Below are 21,455 nucleotides of genomic sequence, written 5' to 3'. Positions count from 1 at the left end.
AAGTTGCTCAGATTCTGACCAATTTTCTTTAGAAAATGACGCTCAGATTCTGAAAAATTGTCTATAGAAAAAGGTAATCGGATTCTGGATAATTTCCTATTGAACAAATTGCTCAGATTCTAAAATTCTCCAAATGTTGCTCAGATCCTGAACAATTTTCTATAGAGAAGTTGTTCAGATTCTGAACAATTTTCTAAAGAAAAGATGGTCAGATTCTGAACAATTTTCTATAGCAAAAGTTGATTAGATTCTGAACAATGTTCTATGGAAAAAGTTGCTTAGATTCTGAACAATTTTCTATAGAGAAAGTTTTTCAGATTCTAAACAATTTTCTAGAAAAACATGCTCAGATTCTAAACAATTTTCTATAGAAAAAGTTATTCAGATTCGGAACAAATTTTTATTAAAAATGTTGATTAGATTCTATACAATTTTTTATAGAAAGATTTGCTCATGTTCTGTTTGATTTTCTATACAAAAAGTTGCTCAGATTCTGACCAATTTTCTTTAGAAAATGACGCTCAGATTCTGAAAAATTGTCTATAGAAAAAGGTAATCGGATTCTGGATAATTTCCTATTGAACAAATTGCTCAGATTCTAAAATTCTCCAAATGTTGCTCAGATCCTGAACAATTTTCTATAGAAAAGTTGTTCAGATTCTGAACAATTTTCTAAAGAAAAGATGGTCAGATTCTGAACAATTTTCTATAGCAAAAGTTGATTAGATTCTGAACAATGTTCTATGGAAAAAGTTGCTTAGATTCTGAACAATTAAAAAAAATTGTTCAGATTCAGAGTCTAGTCTATAGCCTAGTCTATAGTTTAGTCTATAGTCTATTCTTTAGTCTAGTCTATAGTCTAGTCTATAGTCTAGTCTATAGTCTAGTCTATAGTCTAGTCTATAGTCTAGTCTATAGTCTAGTCTATAGTCTAGTCTATAGTCTAGTCTATAGTCTAGTCTATAGTCTAGTCTATTGTCTAGTCTACTGTCTAGCCTATTGTCTAGTCTATTGTCTATAATCTAGTCTACAGTCTAGTCTATAGTCTAGTCTATAGTCTAGTCTACAGTCTAGTTTATAGTCTAGTCTACAGTCTAGTCTGTAGTCTAGTCTATAGTCTAGTCTACAGTCTAGTCTATAGTCTAGTCTAGTAAAGTCTATAATCTAGTCTATAGTCTTGTATATTGTCTTGTCTACTGTATATTCTATTGTCTAGTCTATTGTCTAGTCTATATTCTAGTCTATATTCTAGTCTATATTCTAGTCTACAGTTTAGTCTATAGTCTAGCCTATAGTCTAGCCTATAATCTAGTCTATAGTCTAGTCTATTGCCTAGTCTACTGTCTAGTCTATAGTCTAGTCTATAGTCTAATCAATATTCTAGTCTATAGTCTAGTCTATAGTCTAGTCTATAGTATAGTCTATAGTCTAGTCTATAGTCTAGTCTATAGTCTAGTCTATAGTCTAGTCTATAGTCTAGTCTATAGTCTAGTCTATAGTCTAGTCTATAGTCTAGTCTATAGTCTAGTCTATAGTCTAGTCTATAGTCTAGTCTATAGTCTAGTCTATAGTCTATTCTATAGTCTAGTCTATAGTCTAGTCTATATTCTAGTCTATAGTCTAGTCTATAGCCTAGTCTATAGCCTAGTCTATAGTCTAGTCTATAGTCTAGTCTATAGTCTAGTCCATAGTCTAGTCTATAGTCTAGTCTATAGTCTAGTCTATAGTCTAGTCTATAGTCTAGTTTATAATCTACAAAAATTTGTTCAGATTCTGACCAATTTTCTGTAGGAAAAGTTGCTCAGATTCCAATAATTGTTCTATAGATTATAAAGAATTTTCTATAGAAAAAGTTCCTCAGATTCTGAATAAAATGTGAATTTCTATATTTTATACTAACCTACAAAAAGACATCACTTGCAGCAATTGTTCGTCTGTCGGTTATTTTCATTTTCATTTAGTCTTCTACCAGCACCAGCACCTTGATTATTGGCTCCATCGTTTTTAGGTAATTTCTTAGCTAAAAGTGAGAAAATTTGTTTTCAATATTTATAAAAAAATATGTTAAGAAAATTTATAAAAATATGTTTTACTTACCAATAGCTAAGAAAATATCGTTTACGTTCATGCCAGTTTTTGCTGATGTTTCCATAAATAACAAACCATTTTCTTCGGCATATTGTTTAGCTTCTTCATATTCTACAACACGAATATTTGATAAATCCGCTTTATTACCAGCCAAGGCAATAACAATATTAGGTGAGGCCTGAAAATGAAAAGAGAACATGTTTTTAAATAAATGATTTATAAATTAAATTTAGTTTTGAATTTAGGCAAATTTAAGGTCTTGTCTTGTTGTTTAAAATATAGCCTTCCGGAAGTTCAAAGGCATTTTTACATAATTTGTTTAATGTTTTTTTTTTTTTTTTTTTTTTTTTTTTTTTTAATAGAGTAGATTTAGTAATCGTTCTTTATCAAGGAATTCCCCCGTTAAAAACAACTTTAACAAATATTTAAAATAAACATTAACAATTCAACTGTTTTTTAATAAACAAAATTCCATTTAAATTGATAGACACAAATGTAAAAATAACTTTTACTTTTCCAACAAAAAATGTTTACTCCATTAACACAGAAAACTAAAAAAATATTCCCATAGTCTTTTATTTTGCTACGCTTATTATTCATTTAAATATTACTGGAAAAAAAATAATTTTTTGCAAAAATCTCAAAATGTTTTTAGATTTATTTTTAAAATTTATTTAATAATTGCTGAAATGCGAAAGTATTTTGACGTCATAATGAAATGTAAGGCATCTCTGTATGTGATTCAAAAAAAAAGCCAATAATTGGAGTCAAACACAGGGATTGTTCATTTTTGTATTAACGATATGCAGTTGAATTATAAAGAGGATTCAATGAACTTTTAACGAATAAATTATAACAAATAATATCAGCTACACTTTTGGAAAATATTATACTCCATTTTTTTTAAATTATAAATCAAATGATAAGGCATACGAGATTATGTGTAGAAAAATGTGGCCAGTTACTGAAATATTTGAGTAATTTGTGAATTACAAAGTTTATTAGATTATAAACAATTTTCTTGGAAAAAACTTTCTCAGATTCTGACCAAATTTTAATAAAAGATGTTGTTCAGATTTTGACAAATCATCTACAGAAAGAAGATTTGCCTAGAGCCTAGTTTATGATCTATTATATAGCTTGGTACAGTCTACAGTCTAGTCCATAGTCTAGCCTATAGTCCAGTCTATATAGTCTAGTCTATTGTCTAGTCTATAGTCTACTCTATAGTCAAGTCTATAGTCTAGTATATGGTCTAGTCTATAGTCTAGTCTATAGTCTAGTCTATAGTCTAGTCTATAGTCTAGTCTATAGTCTAGTCTATAGTCTAGTCTAAAGTCTAGTCTATAGTCTAGTCTATAGTCTAGTCTATAGTCTAGTCTATAGTCTAGTCTATAGTCTATAGTCTAGTCTATAGTCTAGTCTATAGTCTATAGTCTAGTCTATAGTCTAGTCTATAGTCTAGTCTATAGTCTAGTCTATAGTCTAGTCTATAGTCTAGTCTATAGTCTAGTCTATAGTCTAGTCTATAGTCTAGTCTATAGTCTAGTCTATAGTCTAGTCTATAGTCTAGTCTATAGTCTAGTCTATAGTCTAGTCTATAGTCTAGTCTATAGTCTAGTCTATAGTCTAGTCTATAGTCTAGTCTATAGTCTAGTCTATAGTCTAGTCTATAGTCTAGTCTATAGTCTAGTCTATAGTCTAGTCTATAGTCTAGTCTATAGTCTAGTCTATAGTCTAGTCTATAGTCTAGTCTATAGTCTAGTCTATAGTCTAGTCTATAGTCTAGTCTATAGTCTAGTCTATAGTCTAGTCTATAGTCTAGTCTATAGTCTAGTCTATAGTCTAGTCTATAGTCTAGTCTATAGTCTAGTCTATAGTCTAGTCTATAGTCTAGTCTATAGTCTAGTCTATAGTCTAGTCTATAGTCTAGTCTATAGTCTAGTCTATAGTCTAGTCTATAGTCTAGTCTATAGTCTAGTCTATAGTCTAGTCTATAGTCTAGTCTATAGTCTAGTCTATAGTCTAGTCTATAGTCTAGTCCATAGTCTAGTCTATAGTCTAGTCTATAGTCTAGTCTATAGTCTAGTCTATAGTCTAGTCTATAGTCTAGTCTATAGTCTAGTCTATAGCCTAGTCTATAGTCTAGTCTATAGTCTTGTCTATAGTCTAGTCTATAGTCTAGTCTATAGTCTAGTCTATAGTCTAGTCTATAGTCTAGTCTATAGTCTAGTCTATAGTCTAGTCTATAGTCTAGTCTATAGTCTAGTCTATAGTCTAGTCTATAGTCTAGTCTATAGTCTAGTCTATAGTCTAGTCTATAGTCTAGTCTATAGTCTAGTCTATAGTCTAGTCTATAGTCTAGTCTATAGTCTAGTCTATAGTCTAGTCTATAGTCTAGTCTAGTCTATAGTCTAGTCTATAGTCTAGTCTAGTCTATAGTCTAGTCTATAGTCTAGTCTATAGTCTAGTCTATAGTCTAGTCTATAGTCTAGTCTATAGTCTAGTCTACAGTCTAGTCTATAGTCTAGTCTATAGTCTAGTCTATAGTCTAGTCTATAGTCTAGTCTATAGTCTAGTCTATAGTCTAGTCTATAGTCTAGTCTATAGTCTAGTCTATAGTCTAGTCTATTGTCTAGTCTAAAAACGCTCAAAACTTACTTGTTTATGTAGTTCCTTAACCCAGGTTTTTGCACGTTGAAAACTGTCTTGATTTTGTATATCATAAACAACAATAGCGGCCTGCGCACCTCTATAATACATGGGAGCTAAGCTGTGGTATCTGAAAAAAAAAACAAAAAGAAAATCAATATAAAATCCTTTATAATTTTAAAAACGGAAACACACCTTTCTTGTCCTGCAGTATCCCATATTTCAAATTTAACCACTGTGTCTTCTATACATATGGTTTGTGTTAGGAATGCAGCTCCTATCGTACTCTCTTGATATTCATGAAATTGTCCCTTTACGAAACGTAGGACCAACGATGATTTACCCACAGCCGATTCACCCAATAAAACCAATTTGAATTGGCAACTTTTATTTTGCGATGTACCATTGGGACGTTGAGCTGTACCACCTGCTGATCCACCAGAACGTGGTGTTGTTGCCATTATTGCTGTGTTGTTGTTTTAAATTTATTTCTTTTTTTATATGGAAAGTTTAAAAGTTTTTTTTTTAAATTATTTTTCTCTATTTTGTTGTTGTTCAAATGAATTTTATCTTATAGAAACAAAAATAAACTTTAATGATAGATTTTAATTCTTAACAAAGAAGAAAACTAGAGTTGTAAAAGATGAAAATATACAAAAAACTAAAAAAGAAATCTTTAAAGCTGAGAATGTTTTAATTAATGCTGGTGTGGTAAATATTCCTTAGAGGACGGTTAATCACACGTGTTTTTGTTATTATTTAACTGCTACTTAATGGTGAATGATCTGCAAAGAAATAAATTAAAAATAAATTAATGAAAGGAATTTGCAATAATTTTTTGAAATACATATTTGGATTGTAACCACACGTGGGAAAGTTTATTAAGAAAAACAAACATTATATAGTTTTCATGAGTAAACTCTAAATTATTTGAAAAATATCATTAAGTATTCATGGTTTTATAACACTTAGTAAGGAACCCTATGTAGAGATTATAATTTATTAAACACATTAAGTCCAGTCCTAGTTTAATATTTGAAAATTTATTTTTTCTAAATTAATACAAATTTGTATTAATTATTATGCTTTAGTTATTTATAAAATTATTAATTGAAACCTCTTAATAATTATTTCAAATTAAACGCCCCTTATAAGATGATAAGTAATGCAAGCTCATGCTGTTTGTTTTTCTACAGCAACAAAAGTGGAGGTTAAATAAAATCTACAATAAAAGTACTTGATGACAAGAATACTATAGAAAATTTAAATAGACTTATAGATAAGATTGAGTTTAGAGATTTAAAGGTATATTAAAAAAATGATTAGAGATCTATGTTGCTTTTTGAAATTGAACTTAAAATATTTAGGCCATTTATGAACGATTATTACCCACGAGTTTGTTCCTTTTTACATGATTTATGTCAAAAAAAGGGAAGGAATTCCCAGGGAGATTATTAATCCGAATAAGCCTCATTATAACAAATTGGAATTTTATCGTGGATTTATGAAAATAAATAAGTTTTGGTTCAGTTCTATTTCAGTTCTAGTTCAGTTCTAGTTCAGTTCTAGTTCAGTCCTAGTTCAGTTCTAGTTCAGTTCTAGTTCAGTTCTAGTTCAGTTCTAGTTCAGTTCTAGTTCAGTTCTAGTTCAGTTCTAGTTCAGTTCTAGTTCAGTTCTAGTTCAGTTCTAGTTCAGTTTTAGTTCAGTTCAAGTTCAGTTCTAGTTCAGTTCTAATTTAGTTCTAGTTCAGTTCTAATTTAGTTCTAGTTCAGTTCTAGTTTAGTTCTAGTTCAGTTCTAGTTCAGTTCTAGTTCAGTTCTAGTTCAGTTCTAGTTCAGTTCTAGTTCAGTTCTAGTTCAGTTCTAGTTCAGTTCTAGTTCAGTTCTAGTTCAGTTCTAGTTCAGTTCTAGTTCAGTTCTAGTTCAGTTGTAGTTCAGTTCTAGTTCAGTTCTAGTTCAGTTCTAGTTCAGTTCTAGTTCATTTTTTAGTTCAGTTCTAAATCAGTTCTAAATCAGTTCTAGTTCAGATCTAGTTCAATTCTAATTCAATTATAGTTTGGTTTGTATTTGACCAGGACTAGTATTTTGGTTTTTACTATAACGATTTTACTATACCGAACTTCTGTTATGTAAGGATGTTGAGCAGATAGATATCTCATGTTCCTAGATTATTAAGCCTCGCCGAAAGTTACACAATAATAATAATAATAATAATAATAATAATAATAATATTAATTTAAAAAAGTACACATTGCACACAGTAACAAAACAACAAAGTCAGTGGCCGCCCACAAAAACAATAAAAAAAGTAACGATTTTTAACGATGGATTAAACTGTATAAACTCTCTGTACAAAAATTAAAATTGATAAAGAGATATGAAAATTTATAAAAATGAAATACATACAAACTCATACTCCTATCAATTACCCACAAGTGTTAATTTAATTGTTTGGAAAAAAGAGTGTAAAATAAATACACATATAAGAAAGAAATGAATAATAATAAAATTTAAAATGAACTTGAAACAAAAAAAAATAAAGTAAAACAAACAAAAAATACTCTGTACAATAAAATTTGTAATACGATGACGAGAAAAAATAAAATACAAAGCAGCTATAATAAATAAAAATTAAAATAATTTTGCGATAAAAAATAAACAATTATGGCTTTTTAAGTAATTTCAAAAATGGAAGAACAATCGTACACATTTTCATTGGAATGTAGTTTATAAAAGAGAGTGAGAGAGATCAAGTTTTCAAAGTAAGGGAAATAACTCAATTAGATAAGATTTAAAAATTAGCTAATATCGTATTTGTTTGCTTTCAATTTAACCGCCTGTAAAGTTTTGTTCATAGTATATTGGCAAGTGTATCATGTAAAGAAATATTGTTGATTTTTAAAAAAAAAGGTTGATATCAAGTGTCATTTATTTACAAAGTTTTAAAGTCAAAATACCTATGACAGACTAAAAAACACTGTTAACTAAACTATCTTCTGCTCCATATAGATATGTTTATTAGGAGACTAAAAATCAAATTCAAATTGATAATATATTCCAAAACTTTCAAGAGTAATGACGTCAACTTGATACCAAATTAATTTCAGATAACTTTTCAAGATATGATAGGATTAGAAAAAAACCGAAAAAGATCTACAACAATCAGCATATTCACTAAGGGGTTAAATTGATTGTATACACAAAACTTTGTTGATAAACATTAACATGAAAATCTTCTCAGGGAAAAGATCATGTGATGTTTATAAAATTATAAGATAGAATAAAAGATAAAAAAGAGATGAGAATAAAATAAAAAACAAATAACGACTATGTCCGAACATATGATACTCTCTAATAAAGAGAAGAATAAAACATTTAGATCTATTTGTCAATGAAAAATAACGCAATTACTTGGTATTAGATTAATCAATGGTCAAAAATCTAAACTATGGAAGATAGTATTTTCCAAATTCAGTAATATAGTAGCTTCAATACTTTTAGAATTCAAAAATTTGCTAAGTACGCCCAAGGCATATTAAATACATTTACAATACTATGAACTTGGGGCTAAGACTTGTTTATAGACTAAAGTTGAACTTATCCTAGTACTAGTCCATTGATTAAAAGTTCGACTAATCAATATATCTAGATCATTTACTTAGCTTCTCCATAGACTATTTCAAAGTACAATCAATAGACAAATTTATAGTCTTATATTTAGACTAGTTCCAAGAAGAAACCGTTTAGTTTAGTTTAAAAGGGTTGTACAACAAAAAGGTATACCTCCACTCGGAGACCCAGGAGGGTCCATTGTGATTCCCTTTCAGAAGAAACAAGAAAAATAGATAGACAGAAGATAGAAATGCTGGATAGATAAGTTTGAAATTACTGAATTCCTATCCTAATAGAGAAAGAATGTTGATAGTATTGGAAGGGAATTCTACGAGGTCCGACGCATAAATAGCCAATTCACTCCCTTCATAAAACCTTGAATGTCGCCTATACTACATCCAGATACATCTCCTAAATCATCATGGAATGTTTTTCCTAGCCATTTCCGCCTCAGACCCTGTGCACCAGGACAGTCACACAAAATATGTTCTACTCTCTCTAGCTCCTCTTCGTCCTCACACAAGGTACAAAACTCCTGTGTGTTAAAGATCCAATTACCCAAAAAGGCTCCTATTGCGCAGTGACCGGTTATCACCCCTACTAGAATTCTAATACTCCTCCTGTCCAATCCTAATAGTGTTCTGGTTGCCTTGGCATTCAACCTCGGCCATAACGCTTTGGATACCCTGCAATCCATCCTACTATGCCAGGATTGGTTGGAGGAGTTTCTGAATTTGTCGGAAATTAAGAAGAAACCGTACTTTAGTCAATACTAAAGTTGATAGAATATACCTTTCAATTTCAAAGAATTCCCTGTATATTGGTTTGTACCTACAAACGTAGTCGAGCAAAACTCGTCAACAAACTAGTCAAAGCAGTAGTCAGTCCACTAGATCCAAGAAAAGAAACTTGTTCAACGAACAGACCGCAAGATATATCATATTACTTTAAAGAATATTTAGTAGACTAGTTAATTGATTACCTCATAGTCTAGTAGATTGACTAGTTAATAGAGAAATCAACAGACTTGATTAGAGATAGGCAATAGATCTAGCCTGTAAAAAAGGTACTAAATACCTCCTTTTTATTAAATTAAGTATTATTTTAAAGTTTCCAGGCCGTAATCAGACTAGTAATTGGTCTAGTACATAGACTTCTGCATAAAAACAAATAGCTGGACATCTTTATAAAATCGACTTAGCAAGGGTAGGGACTTGTGTACCCTATAAGTCTAACTAGCTATTTAAAATAAAAACTAAATTGAATTCCATAATAAAATCTTAAAATTAAGAAAATTTAACCCGCATAAATTACAATATTAACTACTTTTAAATAACTTGTAGAGAATAAACACATCATTTAATGCACGAACATTTCAAATCTTAACAAAAAATTCACTTTACATTTAGCATATTGCAAAAGAACAACAAAACTAAAAATCACTACAAATTTACAAAGAAATCAATAAATAAATAAAAAAAGTAAAAACAAAAACATTTAAACACACGCACACTCAAATATACTCTCTCTTATTAAAACTGCACTCAAAGTGCACTTGACATAAAACGTAACAACGACCGACTGACGGACCAATATCACATTTTTAATCCATTATCAACGTAGTTAAATATGAATAAAAAAGTTTAAACTAATTTACAAAATTAGATATTTAAATAAAATACAACGCCACCACAAACTCACCACAGAAGAATCCAAAAATGATATTAGAAGAAAAATAACAAAAACACCAACAAAATACCTATAATTGCAACTTTCACTTTATATTTATGTTATTCTTCCCTTTTAATATTTTTTTATCATAAAATGTAGGAAATTTTGCACACTATTAAACAAAACTAAAAAATATCAATTAATTTTTACACTTTTGTTAACTAAACTAACAACAGCTGACAAAAATTAACAATTTATTATTTTTTCAAAACGTCAAAATGATGCGTCATCTATTTTTTTATTTTATTTTACAAGTAAAGGAAACGAAAAGTAAATTAACGAACAAAAGGTACAAAGAACAACAAATCACTAGATATACTACTGAGAGGAAGAGGCACACTACAAAAAAATAATAACAATGAAAAAATTAACAACAAATGTCTTACTAAAGTTAGTGTGGCCATATTTTTTAGATTTGTCTGGAAATTATCACTAATACTATATTTAATTCACAAATTTAGTTAAAAATTTTAACTTATTTTTTAATTAATCATTTCGAATAGAAAATTTTGTGATTAATATGGTAGCACAACAACCATCACTGATAATTTCTCCCGAGAGATTTCTCTCATAAACAGAAAAGTGCACGGCAACAAGTGCAATGATTTGGCAGCATTTTTATTCTGCACATCAAAAAATATGATAAAATCAGAAAAATTCGATAGAGAAATGAAACGAAATAAAGAACAAGAAATGCGAAGGAAAAAAATAATGCAATTTGCAGTAAATGCAATGTCTAATTATAAAAAAAAAACAATTAAACAAAGATCACAAGCAAAACTTAACAATCAGTATTTTTCATGCTATAAACTTGTTAAATTTCATTAATTAGCAACAAAATTTAAGATATATTTCTTTAACACAATATTACTTAATCACTTTTAAAAAAAATATCTACACATTACGTTTGTTTCATTATAAAATTCAATGATTTTTTAGATTTTCTTCTTTTTTTTTCAAGCAAATAATCACTTTATGCGAAAAATTCCAATTTTTATTTCCAATTACACCGACACGAAGAGAAAACTGGCACAAACAATAAAAAAAGGAAAGAAAACGTCGGCCCCTCATATAAATTAGTCTATAACTTGGCAGCACTGTCTTTCTATCAATCATGTCACACTACAGCCATCTCTTTCTTACACACAGATTTTGCAAACGCACCCAAAAAAATCGGTTTTACATATTGAACACACAGTCTATTCCAGTTATTTACACTTTACTAAATGTAATTAACAAAAAAAATTGAACAAAAAAAGAAAATAACTCTGGAATTTTTTCCTTCCTCTATGTTGCTCCCCTTTTTTTTTTTTTGTTTTTTTTTTAATTTTTTTTGCGTAGCAGTTTCTCAATGTTGGGGTTTTATCGCTGAAAATAATGGTGGTTGAGTGGTGGTGACTGTTGGAGACATCTTTGTAGAAACAGAAAAAAAACTTGTCCAACAATAAAATTATTGAGAAAAAATTTTCCATACACAAGATTTTGATTGTTTATTACAGTTAAAGATTTTCATGTTTTTTCTTCTTTTGTTCGTTTGCAACAAAAAACAATGTATTAAATTTAATTTTATTCACCTTTTTTGCGTTTTAGTATTTTTTGCTTTCTTTTATCACTTTTTTATTTAAATAATTTTATTTATTGCTTAAACACTTGCATTTACTTTTAGATATTTTTTTGCTAATGAGTAGCAAAGACCTCTGCCGAACTACTGACGACAAGCTGCTTTTAGCCGTCGGTAAGCAATAACGTATGAAATTTAACGACTTTAGTACAATTTCTTTATGTACAGTGGGGAATTGCGAGTAATGGTAAATCAATTTTAAATATAAACTTCGAAGATATTAGCAAAACTGCAACCTCTAAACTTAAAAAACTTTTTTATCCCTTTCTTGTTTATAGGTAGGGTTCTATAAATCGACTTTCGAATAATCGAACAATCGACTTTTTGTCGAAAAAAGTCGAAGTCGACTATTTTGTTCCAAAAAAGTCGATAACTCAACTATCGTCTGTGAAAAAGTCGAAAAGTCGACTTTGTGAATAAAAGTCGAAAAGTCTGAAAGTCGAAAAAGTCGATATGCCGAAAAAAGTCGATAAGTCGAATAAAGTCGAAGAAAGTCGAAAAGTCGTAAAAAGTTGAAAAAAGTCGAAAAAAGTCGGAAAAAGTCGAATAGTCGGAAAAAGTCGAAAAATCGAAAATTGTAGAAACAAGTCAAACATTTTAAAAAGGTGGAAAAAAGTCAAAAACTTTAAAATAGTCGGAAAAACTCGAAAAAAAGTCAAAGGTAAAGATTATTTTTTTCTTCAATTTTTAGTACAGAAATACAAATCAGTTCTGTGAAAAGTTGAACTTCAGTTTCATTTTGCATGGAAAATGTTTAAAGTTTATTTTAAAACAATAATTATTCAATAATTTTTTTTCTAAATATTGATAAAATAATCAAAAGTTAAATGTTTTGTGGCATAGTTTTTTGGACAAAAAGTAAATTAATAGAACTCTACACTGAAGATTTGAAGCCGTTGATAATTTTGGTATGCTCTGGATTCTGGAAAATAAAATAACATGAAAGCAGAACACAGTCATAGCATACTTTTAGGTAGATAAATTTACTGACCTTGACATAACGGTTTATGTGGTGAACTTTACATTTTATCACCACAAAAATTGCGAATTTAGAATTTCGTTAGAGGCGCCAAAGGCTTTTCACGTTAAAATTAAAAAAATTAAATAAACATTACTTAAAACAAAAACATAACTTAACATTTGTTGTGCTGTCAGTGTTATTTGTTAAAAAACGGCGATTTTGAAGAGAGAAACAGAAACATCCAGTTGAGAGTTTTCAGAGTGTCAGTAATGACACAGTAGATGAACCAATGGGTATAATAAACAATTTCAATTCTATTGAGGATGCAATAAGTTACGTGAACTCTTTAAGGCAACTGATTAGAATATATATTTTACACATTTTAAGTGTACATCATATGTTTCCAATTTCAAATCGTTCCGTTTTTAAAATTGATTTTCTTGATGTTTGATAAATTGTTATTTTTGATATATTTTGTCCCCAGAAACATTAATTTTAAATAAATTAACCAAATTTTAATAATTATCTATGTCTAACAAAGGCAAATATATAGATCGTAATCCCACTCTGCGAACAGCTGGAAAACTTCTAGAATGTACGGAAACAGTGGGAGATGCCCTTAAAATATATTCACCCCAAGAGGCAGCCTTTAATATCATGACTATGAAATGCAAAAAACAACTCCAAGCTGAGAAGGCAAATGCCAGTCAAGGACATTCGCCATTTTTACCCAACGAAAGTTTAAAGGATCTTTTAAGTCCCGAATTAAAGAAAAGTCGTTTTGTGGCTTTTAAAGAGAAATTTTCCGAGGATATGTTTTTCAAAAAACCCGAATTAGGACAAGTTTTCCCATTGCAATCGAAACCAAGTGAATATACTAATGAAAATTTTACCTATGGCTTAAAAAATATGGAATCAGAAAGACTCTATGAGCTTGTGTGTCCCAATAAAACACCGCAACAGGTTAAAAGAGAATTTTTACAATGGCATGATAAATATTTGATATCGCATAAACACTATTTGCCAGCGGAGAGAGTTAAGAGAAAGTAAGTAGGGTTCTATAGTTGAAACGAAAAGTCGACTTTTCGACTTTTTGCATTTTATGAAAAGTCGACTTTTTTCATTTTATGAAAAGTCGATTTTTCGACTTTTAATATTTTATAAATAGTCGACTTTTCGACTTTTTTCGACTTTTTTCGACTTTTTGACAATTTCTGACTTTTCGACTTTATCCGACTTTTCGACTATTTTCGACTTTTGACTTTTTTCGACTATTTTTGACTTTCCGACTTTTTTGGACTATTTTCGACTTTTTCCGACCAGAGTTAAAAATTTATAAAGTTGCCAGAAGCGTGAATTTATTATTATTATTATTTATTATTAATAAAAAAAATTTATTTATATGCTTTCTATTTGTCGCAATTTTTTGAGTTTTTTCGACTTCTTTCTATTTTCGACTTTTTCCGACTTTTTAGACTATTTTCGACCTTTTCCGACTATTTTCGACTTTCCGACTTTTTTCGACTTTTTTCGACTCTTTCCGACTTTTCGACTTTCCGACTTTTATTTACAAAGTCGACTTTTCGACTTTTTTCATAGACAATAGTCGAGTTATCGACTTTTTTGGAACAAAATAGTCGACCTCGACTTTTCGACTTTTTTTCGACAAAAAGTCAATTGTTCGATTATTCGAAAGTAGATTTATAGAACCCTAAAAGTAAGGCGAAAACAGCCAAAAGAGACAAAATTAACTAAGTGCCGGTCCACACTAGGAAAGTTTGGAAACTTTTGATTTAGCGTGAGAGAGAAAGAATATCATTCATCTCTCTCGCGGTAAGGAGTTTCTTCTCATTAGGATTCTATAGTTAAAACGAAATGTAGACTTTTTGCATTTTATGCAAAGTCGATTTTTCGACTTTTTTCATTTAGTTAAAAGTTGACTTTTAGTATTTAATGAATAGACGACTTTTAGACTTTTTCCGACTATTTTTTTTACTTTTTCCGACTCTTTGACTATTTTCGACTTTTTTCGAGTTTTTCCGACTATTTTAGTTTTTTAAAATTTTTGACTATTTTTACTTTTTTCTACTATTTTCCAGTTTTTGACTTTTTCCGACTTTTCGACTTTTTTCATAGATCATAGTCGACTTTTAGTATTTTATAAATAGCCGACTTTTATACTTTTTTCCGACTATTTTCGACTTTTTCCGACTTTTTGACTCTTTTCGAGTTTTTCCGACTATTTTAGAGTTTTTGACGCTTTTTCCACTTTTTTTAAAATTATTGACTATTTTTTACTTTTTTCTACTATTTTCGAGTTTTTGACTTTTTCCGACTTGATGACTTTTTTCATAGATCATAGTCGAGTTATCGACTTTTTTGAAACAAAATATTCAACTCCGACTTTTTGACTTTTTTCGACAAAAAGTCGATTGTTCGATTATTCGAAAGTCGATTTATAGAATCCTACTTCTTATTCGTATAAAAACAAATCAATGCAATTAAGAACTGGTTCACATGGGAAACTTTTGATTTTTGTGTGTTAGAAAAAGTAAAAGAAATATCAACCATCTCTTTTTCTCACACACAAATCAAAAGTTTCTCAGTGTGAACCAGGTCTAACACGTAGTTTCTGAAACAAAAGTTTCGATGTGTGGACATTAAGACCTGGTTCACACTGGGAAACCTTTGTAGAGAAACTTTAGATTTTTGTGTGTGAGAGAAAGAGAAAGAAATATCAACCATCTCTTTCTCTCACACACAAAATCAAAAGTTTCTCTACAAAAGTTTCCCAGTGTGAACTAGGTCTAGGGAAACTTAAAAAAAAATTAAGGAAAAGTTTCTCAACAAAAGTTTCCTAGTGTGGACCAGGTCTAATATATACTTTGTTTTTTTTTTTTTTTTGTATGTAGCTACAATGAACATTTCAATCCTGAGGCTGTATATGGCATCTGTCATAATGTAGATAAAACAGGTCAAAAGGTTAAAAATTGTTTGCAGCAATGTGAACGCATGGTGCTCATAAATAAGGTTCAGAAACAATTTCTAGATCGTACCAATGGAACGCTAGGAGAAAAAATTGATCGGTAGGTAATTTCATTTTAATTAGCATATGATTTATATTTTCAAGATCATTAATTGCGATAGTTATAATTTAAATCTGGATCCGCAACAAACATTTGGCGTACAAACAAATCATTATAATTATGATGTTCGTGCCCTAATTGAAAATGTTGAGCCGAGTGCAAAAAATATGAAAATAATTGAAGCCATTTCTTATGTCCACAAATTGCGACGTTTTCTCTTTAATCATAGCAATTTTCACATGTACGATTTGAAAACGCTGCTTAATAAATACGATGAAAAGGACAGCGGTTTTATAACATTTGATTCGATAATGAAAACTTTAAAAACTATAAATATTAATGCCAATAAAGAAAAACTTCGTTTGGCCATTGAATATTTCGAAATGCTTAAAGACGATAATGAAAACACGGTGTTGTTGGTTAATTGGAAAGAATTTTTGAAAATGTTGCATAATCAATATCCTTTGCCGCGTAAAGCTATTACAAATGAGAAGGTTCTATGTCAGGATAATAAACAAACTACATATCGTATATTGTGTTCAGATCGACAAAAAACTTTAGATACACATGATCTTTTACCTAAACAAAGTATTGAGTATCACACTACAGTTAGTGATCTAATATGTCCTGATATACCTATGTTATATGGTTTGGTGCCAAGTGATTTCGAAGTCTTACGCTCAAAAGATGAATTGAAACGAATTTTTAAACGTCTTTTACCTTTAAACTTTGATCATGTTTGGCAGTTTGCTTGGTCTAAAAAGTGTGCTGAGGCCACTTGTAAAATGTCGGTAAATGAGTTTAGAGCCGTTATACAGGAATATAATAATGAAAATTTAAAATGTTCATAAAATTTATTGCAGTCAATATTATCCATAGAAATATTTAAATACAATACACAAAAATAGTTAAATGTTTGAAGTTTTTTACAGGTTAAACGTTTATGGTTTTGCTTAATATATCCTTTAGTCATTCAATTATTATTTAGAAAATATCATCCACGTTCCTTGGATGTATTGCGTGTTTTTGAACGATCATATTCTCGTTGGTCTCTTTTGATGTAATTTTTACGTTCTCGACTACGGCTACGACTGCGACTTTTACGTTCTTCATAACGTTTACGTTCTCTACGACGATCAGTGTCACGTTCTCGTTCACGTTCATAATCACGATTTCTACGCTCTCTGTGTTCTTTCGGTGCACGATCATCGCGACGTTCGCGTGTTTGTGAAAGTGAAGGTGAACGTTTTCTGTCACGTTCACGTGTCTGTTCTTTTTCTCGGTGGCGTTTTTCACGTTCTTCACGGCGTCTTTCCACTTCGCTGTCTCTTCGCTGTGGCTCCGCTCTTTTCGAACGTTCGTTTTTGTAATCGTTTTTATCTCTTCTATTCTCATATTCTTGTTCCCTCCGTTGTTTTGTATCTTCGTATCCATTTTCTGATGTTTGAGGTTTTTTCCTCTCCTTAACTTCTTCCTTCTCCTGTTCCGAGGAATTGTCATTGTCACTATCTGTTGGTTTCGATTTCTTTTTAGACTTTTTATTTGGTTTCGATTTGTTTTTAGATTTATCCTTATTCTTCTTCTTTGCTTTACGTTTTTCGTCTTCACCGCTGCTTGCCTCACTATTGCTGCTTTCATTGCTAGAAGATGATTCAGTCTCTGAAGAGGAGCTTTCTTGTTTTTTAGACTTTTTACGTTTTTTATCAATTTTCTTAGATTTAGTTTTCTTTTTATTGGACTTTTCATTTTCCTTCTTTTTAGTAGCAGAAGATTTTTTTGATTTTTTAAGTTTTTTACCTTTGCGTTTCTTTTTGTCTGCTTCAGACTCGGACGTCGATTCACTATCAGAATCTGAGGATGACGATTCAGAAGAAGATTCGCTCGAACTAGAGGACGATGATGATGATGATGAGGACGAGGAGGAGGAAGATGTTGACGAGGAAGATGATGAACTCTTTGCATTAATAGGTTTATTAGCTAAAATTTCGGCATTTATAGCTGGCACCGATTTGGGAGCATTTTTTAAGAAATGTCTCAATTCATCCGTTAGACCACCCAAACCAATGGAAGTAAAAAAGTTAATAGAAAATCTAGTATTTCTAGGATTGTCTTTGGGAAAGAGTCCAGCTAAACTTTCCACCAAAACCTCATCTTTTAGTTTCTTATTCAAATTTCCCAGACCCATGTATTCGGCCAATTCTTGGAATAGAATCTTAATAAAAATACGACTCGATGAAGTAGTATCATCTTCATTTAGTTTAATACATTCCAATACATCCCAACTAATGGCATCCGTAAACAATAGATGAGCAAAAAACTTGCTGACATTACGCAAACGATTCGTATCCAAACGATGGGTTGTTTGATAAGTATCCTTGAAAATCTCCTCAAATGGTTCTATATAGATTTTATTGATCGAACAGAAACGTTGCGCCAACAGACCATAGAATTTCTCATAGGTTCTCTGTTCGGCACAACAATCCAAGAACATGTGACAAAGTTCAATTTCTTGACCCGGTTTCAGTTGCATTTTCATTAGTTTATGGGCACATTCTTCATAGTCCAAACTCGAATTTATGGTCAAGTAAATGGTGCGTCTTAGTGCAATTAGATTTGTTTCGGTATTATCGATAATTTCCTCCGCCGTAGGTTTACCTTCACTCTTTTCATCATCATCGGAATCGGATGAATCAGATCCACTGCCGCTACCGGAAGAAGAACCATCAGAATCTGAAGCATCGCTACCTAATATTTCTTTACTCAGTCCTTTGTATTTCTCCTCGTTGGCAGCATACTCTTCATCGAATTTAAAAGCATCTGAAACGTGAAAAGAAAAAAATATGGAAAATTAGTAAAGTTCAGCACAAATTTTTTGCAGAGAGAGAGAGAGAGCTTTGGTACAACTACTTCTATGCTTTAAATGTGGATGTTACATGTCTTACTACCTTTCAATATTCAAACTTAATACTCACTCAACATATCCTCCGTATTTGTGGCATCATCCAACATCAGCAAATGAGTAAATTGATCATCTTCCTCGACCAACTCCAATGACTCTATAACCGATTGATGATCCTTAAAACCATCCTTACGCACCTGGAATACCACTTCTATCATATATTGTACACGTTTATCGAGTTTACCTTCGTGTAGAATATTTTTCAACATTTCAAATATGGCTCCTATACCCTTTGACGAAACCTCCGTTAGTTTCATGCCACACTCTTTGAGAAATGCAATGGCCACTTCGACAGAATCATCTGTAGGTGATTCCACTAATAGTGTTAGAATTTCTAAAGCCAAAATTTCATGTGCCACACGCTGATTAACCAAATGAGCTATGAAACGTGAGGAGGATAAACAGACGGCTTTGTCGTTACGTCTGAAGGCTCTTTTAAATTGTATAACCAAACGTTTTAGCAATAATTCACCAATATTTGGGAATTTTGAGTTAATAATCGAGACTAAAGCAGCATAGACATGGGTAAATGTGGGTGAAGCGGCTTGTGCCTGTATAATGGAACGACAGAGTAGACCACGACCACGTACTATATTTTCCTTTAATAATTCCCTTGTTATAATGGCAATATTATCAACATTGACTTTGTTAATGTAACCATGTATGGATTTCTTAAGGGCTTCCCAAGCAATACGTTGATAAGCTGCCGATGCTTTGTCGGTAATTTCCGCTTGCATGAGACGCAGTTTAGCTGGTGGTATATAAGCACCACCAGTACGTGAGGTAAGCAAATCTACTGTTTTACGCTGACGTTCTGTTATTTTGGCTTTAGGATCAGTTACAGTGGTATTGTCCAGTTCTTTAACTTTATCCGGATCTCCATCGGGTTTATTTAGTTCTTTTTCTCGTCTTTCGGCATTTTCTTCTTCTCTTTTCGAACGTTTAGCCTTTTCTTGTTCGTCACGCTCGGCATGACGCCTTTTGCGTTCTTCACGTCTTCTTTCTAAAGACTCCGAACGTCGTGAATTGCGTTTTTCATATTCTGCCGTAGAACGTCTACGTTCGTGACGTCTATCGGAACGTTTTCTTTCACGAGATACGGACCGGGAACGTGATCGTGTAGCAGATCTTGATCTAGAATATCTTTTTCGTTGTGGTTCACGTGATCGACTTCTGCTGCGTGATCTACTGCGTTCTCTATTGTTATCCACAGATTTTGAGCGAGATCTTGAACGTGAATTGGATTTACGATTTTGTTGATACGATTTGCCTACTATGCTTTGAAGTTTTTTAGATCCATTGCAATCTTTATCTTCAGTCGATGGTAAATTTTTCTGTAAAGTTGAAATAAAATAAATTAAAAACAAACATTATTGTTATTGTTTTAATTAAATAGTTAACCTTCTTGTTGTTATCTTCTGCATCGGCTTCTGATATTTCACCTTCCTCTGACTCTTTCGTAGTTTCCTTAGATTCATCTTTATGGAGTTTTTCCTCTACAGATTTTTTGTTTACATCTGTCTTTTCGTTACTGTGTTCCGGAGAAGTTTCCTTAGGACTTTGTGAAGTTGCTTTATCCTTTATATCATCTTCCTGGCATACATTTTCTTTATCTGCTCCCTTTTTGTCTGTCTCCTTTTCCACCTTTGCCTTCTTTGATTTCTTTTTTTGTTTAGCTTCTTCTTCACTATCACTAGACGATGATTCCGTGGAAGAAATCTCACCTTCACTATTGCTGCTGCTGTCTTCGGAAGATGAGGAAGAATCTGAAGACGACGATGATGAATTTTCAGAGCTTGAATGCTTTTCCTTTTTCCTATGTTTTTTATCCTTTTTATTGGCAGATTTTTCATCTTTTTTCTTTTCGACGTCTTCAATATTTTGTTCCCTTGAGTCGTCTACCTTATCTGATGTATGTTCTTTAGTTTTGTTGGAGTCCTTTTTCGATTTGCCTTTAGATTTTGACTTTTTCTTCTCTACCACACTTTTTCCATCGTGGCTTTCGTCAGCACTAGACTGTTGTTGATGGCTGGACGCTGACGAGGAATCACTGCGACTGGAATTACTTTCACTATCACTTTCCGACATTTTTTCCGCTATTTTTAATAAGTTTTATTTATTTTTAATTTTATGTTTAGTAAACGTTTAAACAAGCGGAAAATATAAAAATTATGAATTTTATTCTTTTTTTGCCGACAAGTAGCTCTCTGTTAAGAGGATGCCAGATTGGTGTGTCATTTAAAGTAAACAAGAGCTGTCAAAGTTTAAGTTGGCAATGCTAAAATATACAAGCAAACAAAAAATATATTAAAATTAAGGGAAAGTTAAATTTTTAATAAAAAATGTTATATTTTATGACAAAAATCATTATTTCTATAAATTCTGAGATTAATTTTAATTTTAAGAATTAGGGCAATTGAATTAAGTTATAATATGCTCAAAAATTTAACTCCTTATGCATTGCACATTGGGGCAGAAACATTTTTGATAAAAGTGCTGGTCCAATCGGAAAAAAATTTGAAATGGTCGCAGCCAAAAAATATTCAAGTTTTGTAAATGGTTCTATAGTTGAACCCGTCGACTTTTCGACTTTTTGCATTTAATGAAAAGTCGACTTTTCGACTGTTTGCATTTAGTTAAAAGTCGATTTTTCGACTTTTTCATTTAATTAAAAATCGATTTTTTGACTTTTCGACTTTTAATATTTTATAAATAGTCGATTTTTCGAATTTTTCCGACTTTTCGA

General features: G+C 31.1%; 3 protein-coding genes across 5 annotated transcripts; 1 reads left to right on the top strand and 2 right to left on the bottom strand.

Moving 5' to 3' along the window:
• Window positions 1-1,900: 1,900 nt before the first annotated feature.
• LOC111678719 (ras-related protein Rab-5B) lies at window positions 1,901-11,793 on the bottom strand. 3 transcript variants are annotated; one of them, XM_046946480.1, is made up of 5 exons: window positions 11,657-11,793; window positions 4,936-5,525; window positions 4,750-4,870; window positions 2,098-2,266; window positions 1,901-2,020 (listed from the first exon to the last, which is right to left on the bottom strand). In XM_046946480.1, the coding sequence occupies exons 2-5, from the start codon at window positions 5,199-5,201 to the stop codon at window positions 1,914-1,916; spliced, it is 663 nt and encodes a 220-aa protein (XP_046802436.1). In that variant the 5' UTR covers window positions 5,202-5,525; window positions 11,657-11,793; the 3' UTR covers window positions 1,901-1,913. The 3 variants fall into 3 exon arrangements, with proteins under 3 accessions (XP_046802436.1, XP_046802434.1, XP_046802439.1); XM_046946478.1 differs by lacking the exon at window positions 11,657-11,793 and adding an exon at window positions 10,988-11,138; XM_046946483.1 differs by lacking the exon at window positions 11,657-11,793 and adding an exon at window positions 10,053-10,205.
• Window positions 11,533-16,601, top strand: LOC111689573. Its single transcript, XM_023452042.2, has 5 exons — window positions 11,533-11,633; window positions 11,749-11,817; window positions 13,206-13,710; window positions 15,577-15,750; window positions 15,812-16,601. The coding sequence occupies exons 1-5, from the start codon at window positions 11,594-11,596 to the stop codon at window positions 16,599-16,601; spliced, it is 1,578 nt and encodes a 525-aa protein (XP_023307810.2). The 5' UTR covers window positions 11,533-11,593.
• LOC111689572 (pre-mRNA-splicing factor CWC22 homolog) lies at window positions 16,574-20,936 on the bottom strand. Its single transcript, XM_023452040.2, has 3 exons — window positions 20,111-20,936; window positions 18,723-20,043; window positions 16,574-18,567 (listed from the first exon to the last, which is right to left on the bottom strand). Exons 1-3 carry the CDS (start codon window positions 20,795-20,797, stop codon window positions 16,745-16,747), a joined length of 3,831 nt encoding a protein of 1,276 aa, XP_023307808.2. The 5' UTR covers window positions 20,798-20,936; the 3' UTR covers window positions 16,574-16,744.
• Between the last annotated feature and the right edge of the window lie 519 nt (window positions 20,937-21,455).

The sequence above is a fragment of the Lucilia cuprina genome, chromosome 2 (genome assembly GCF_022045245.1).
Source record: "Lucilia cuprina isolate Lc7/37 chromosome 2, ASM2204524v1, whole genome shotgun sequence".
NCBI lineage: Eukaryota > Metazoa > Arthropoda > Insecta > Diptera > Calliphoridae > Lucilia > Lucilia cuprina.
The sequence above is the reverse complement of the archived record's forward strand: the minus strand, read 5'-3'. Positions and strand labels throughout refer to the sequence as shown.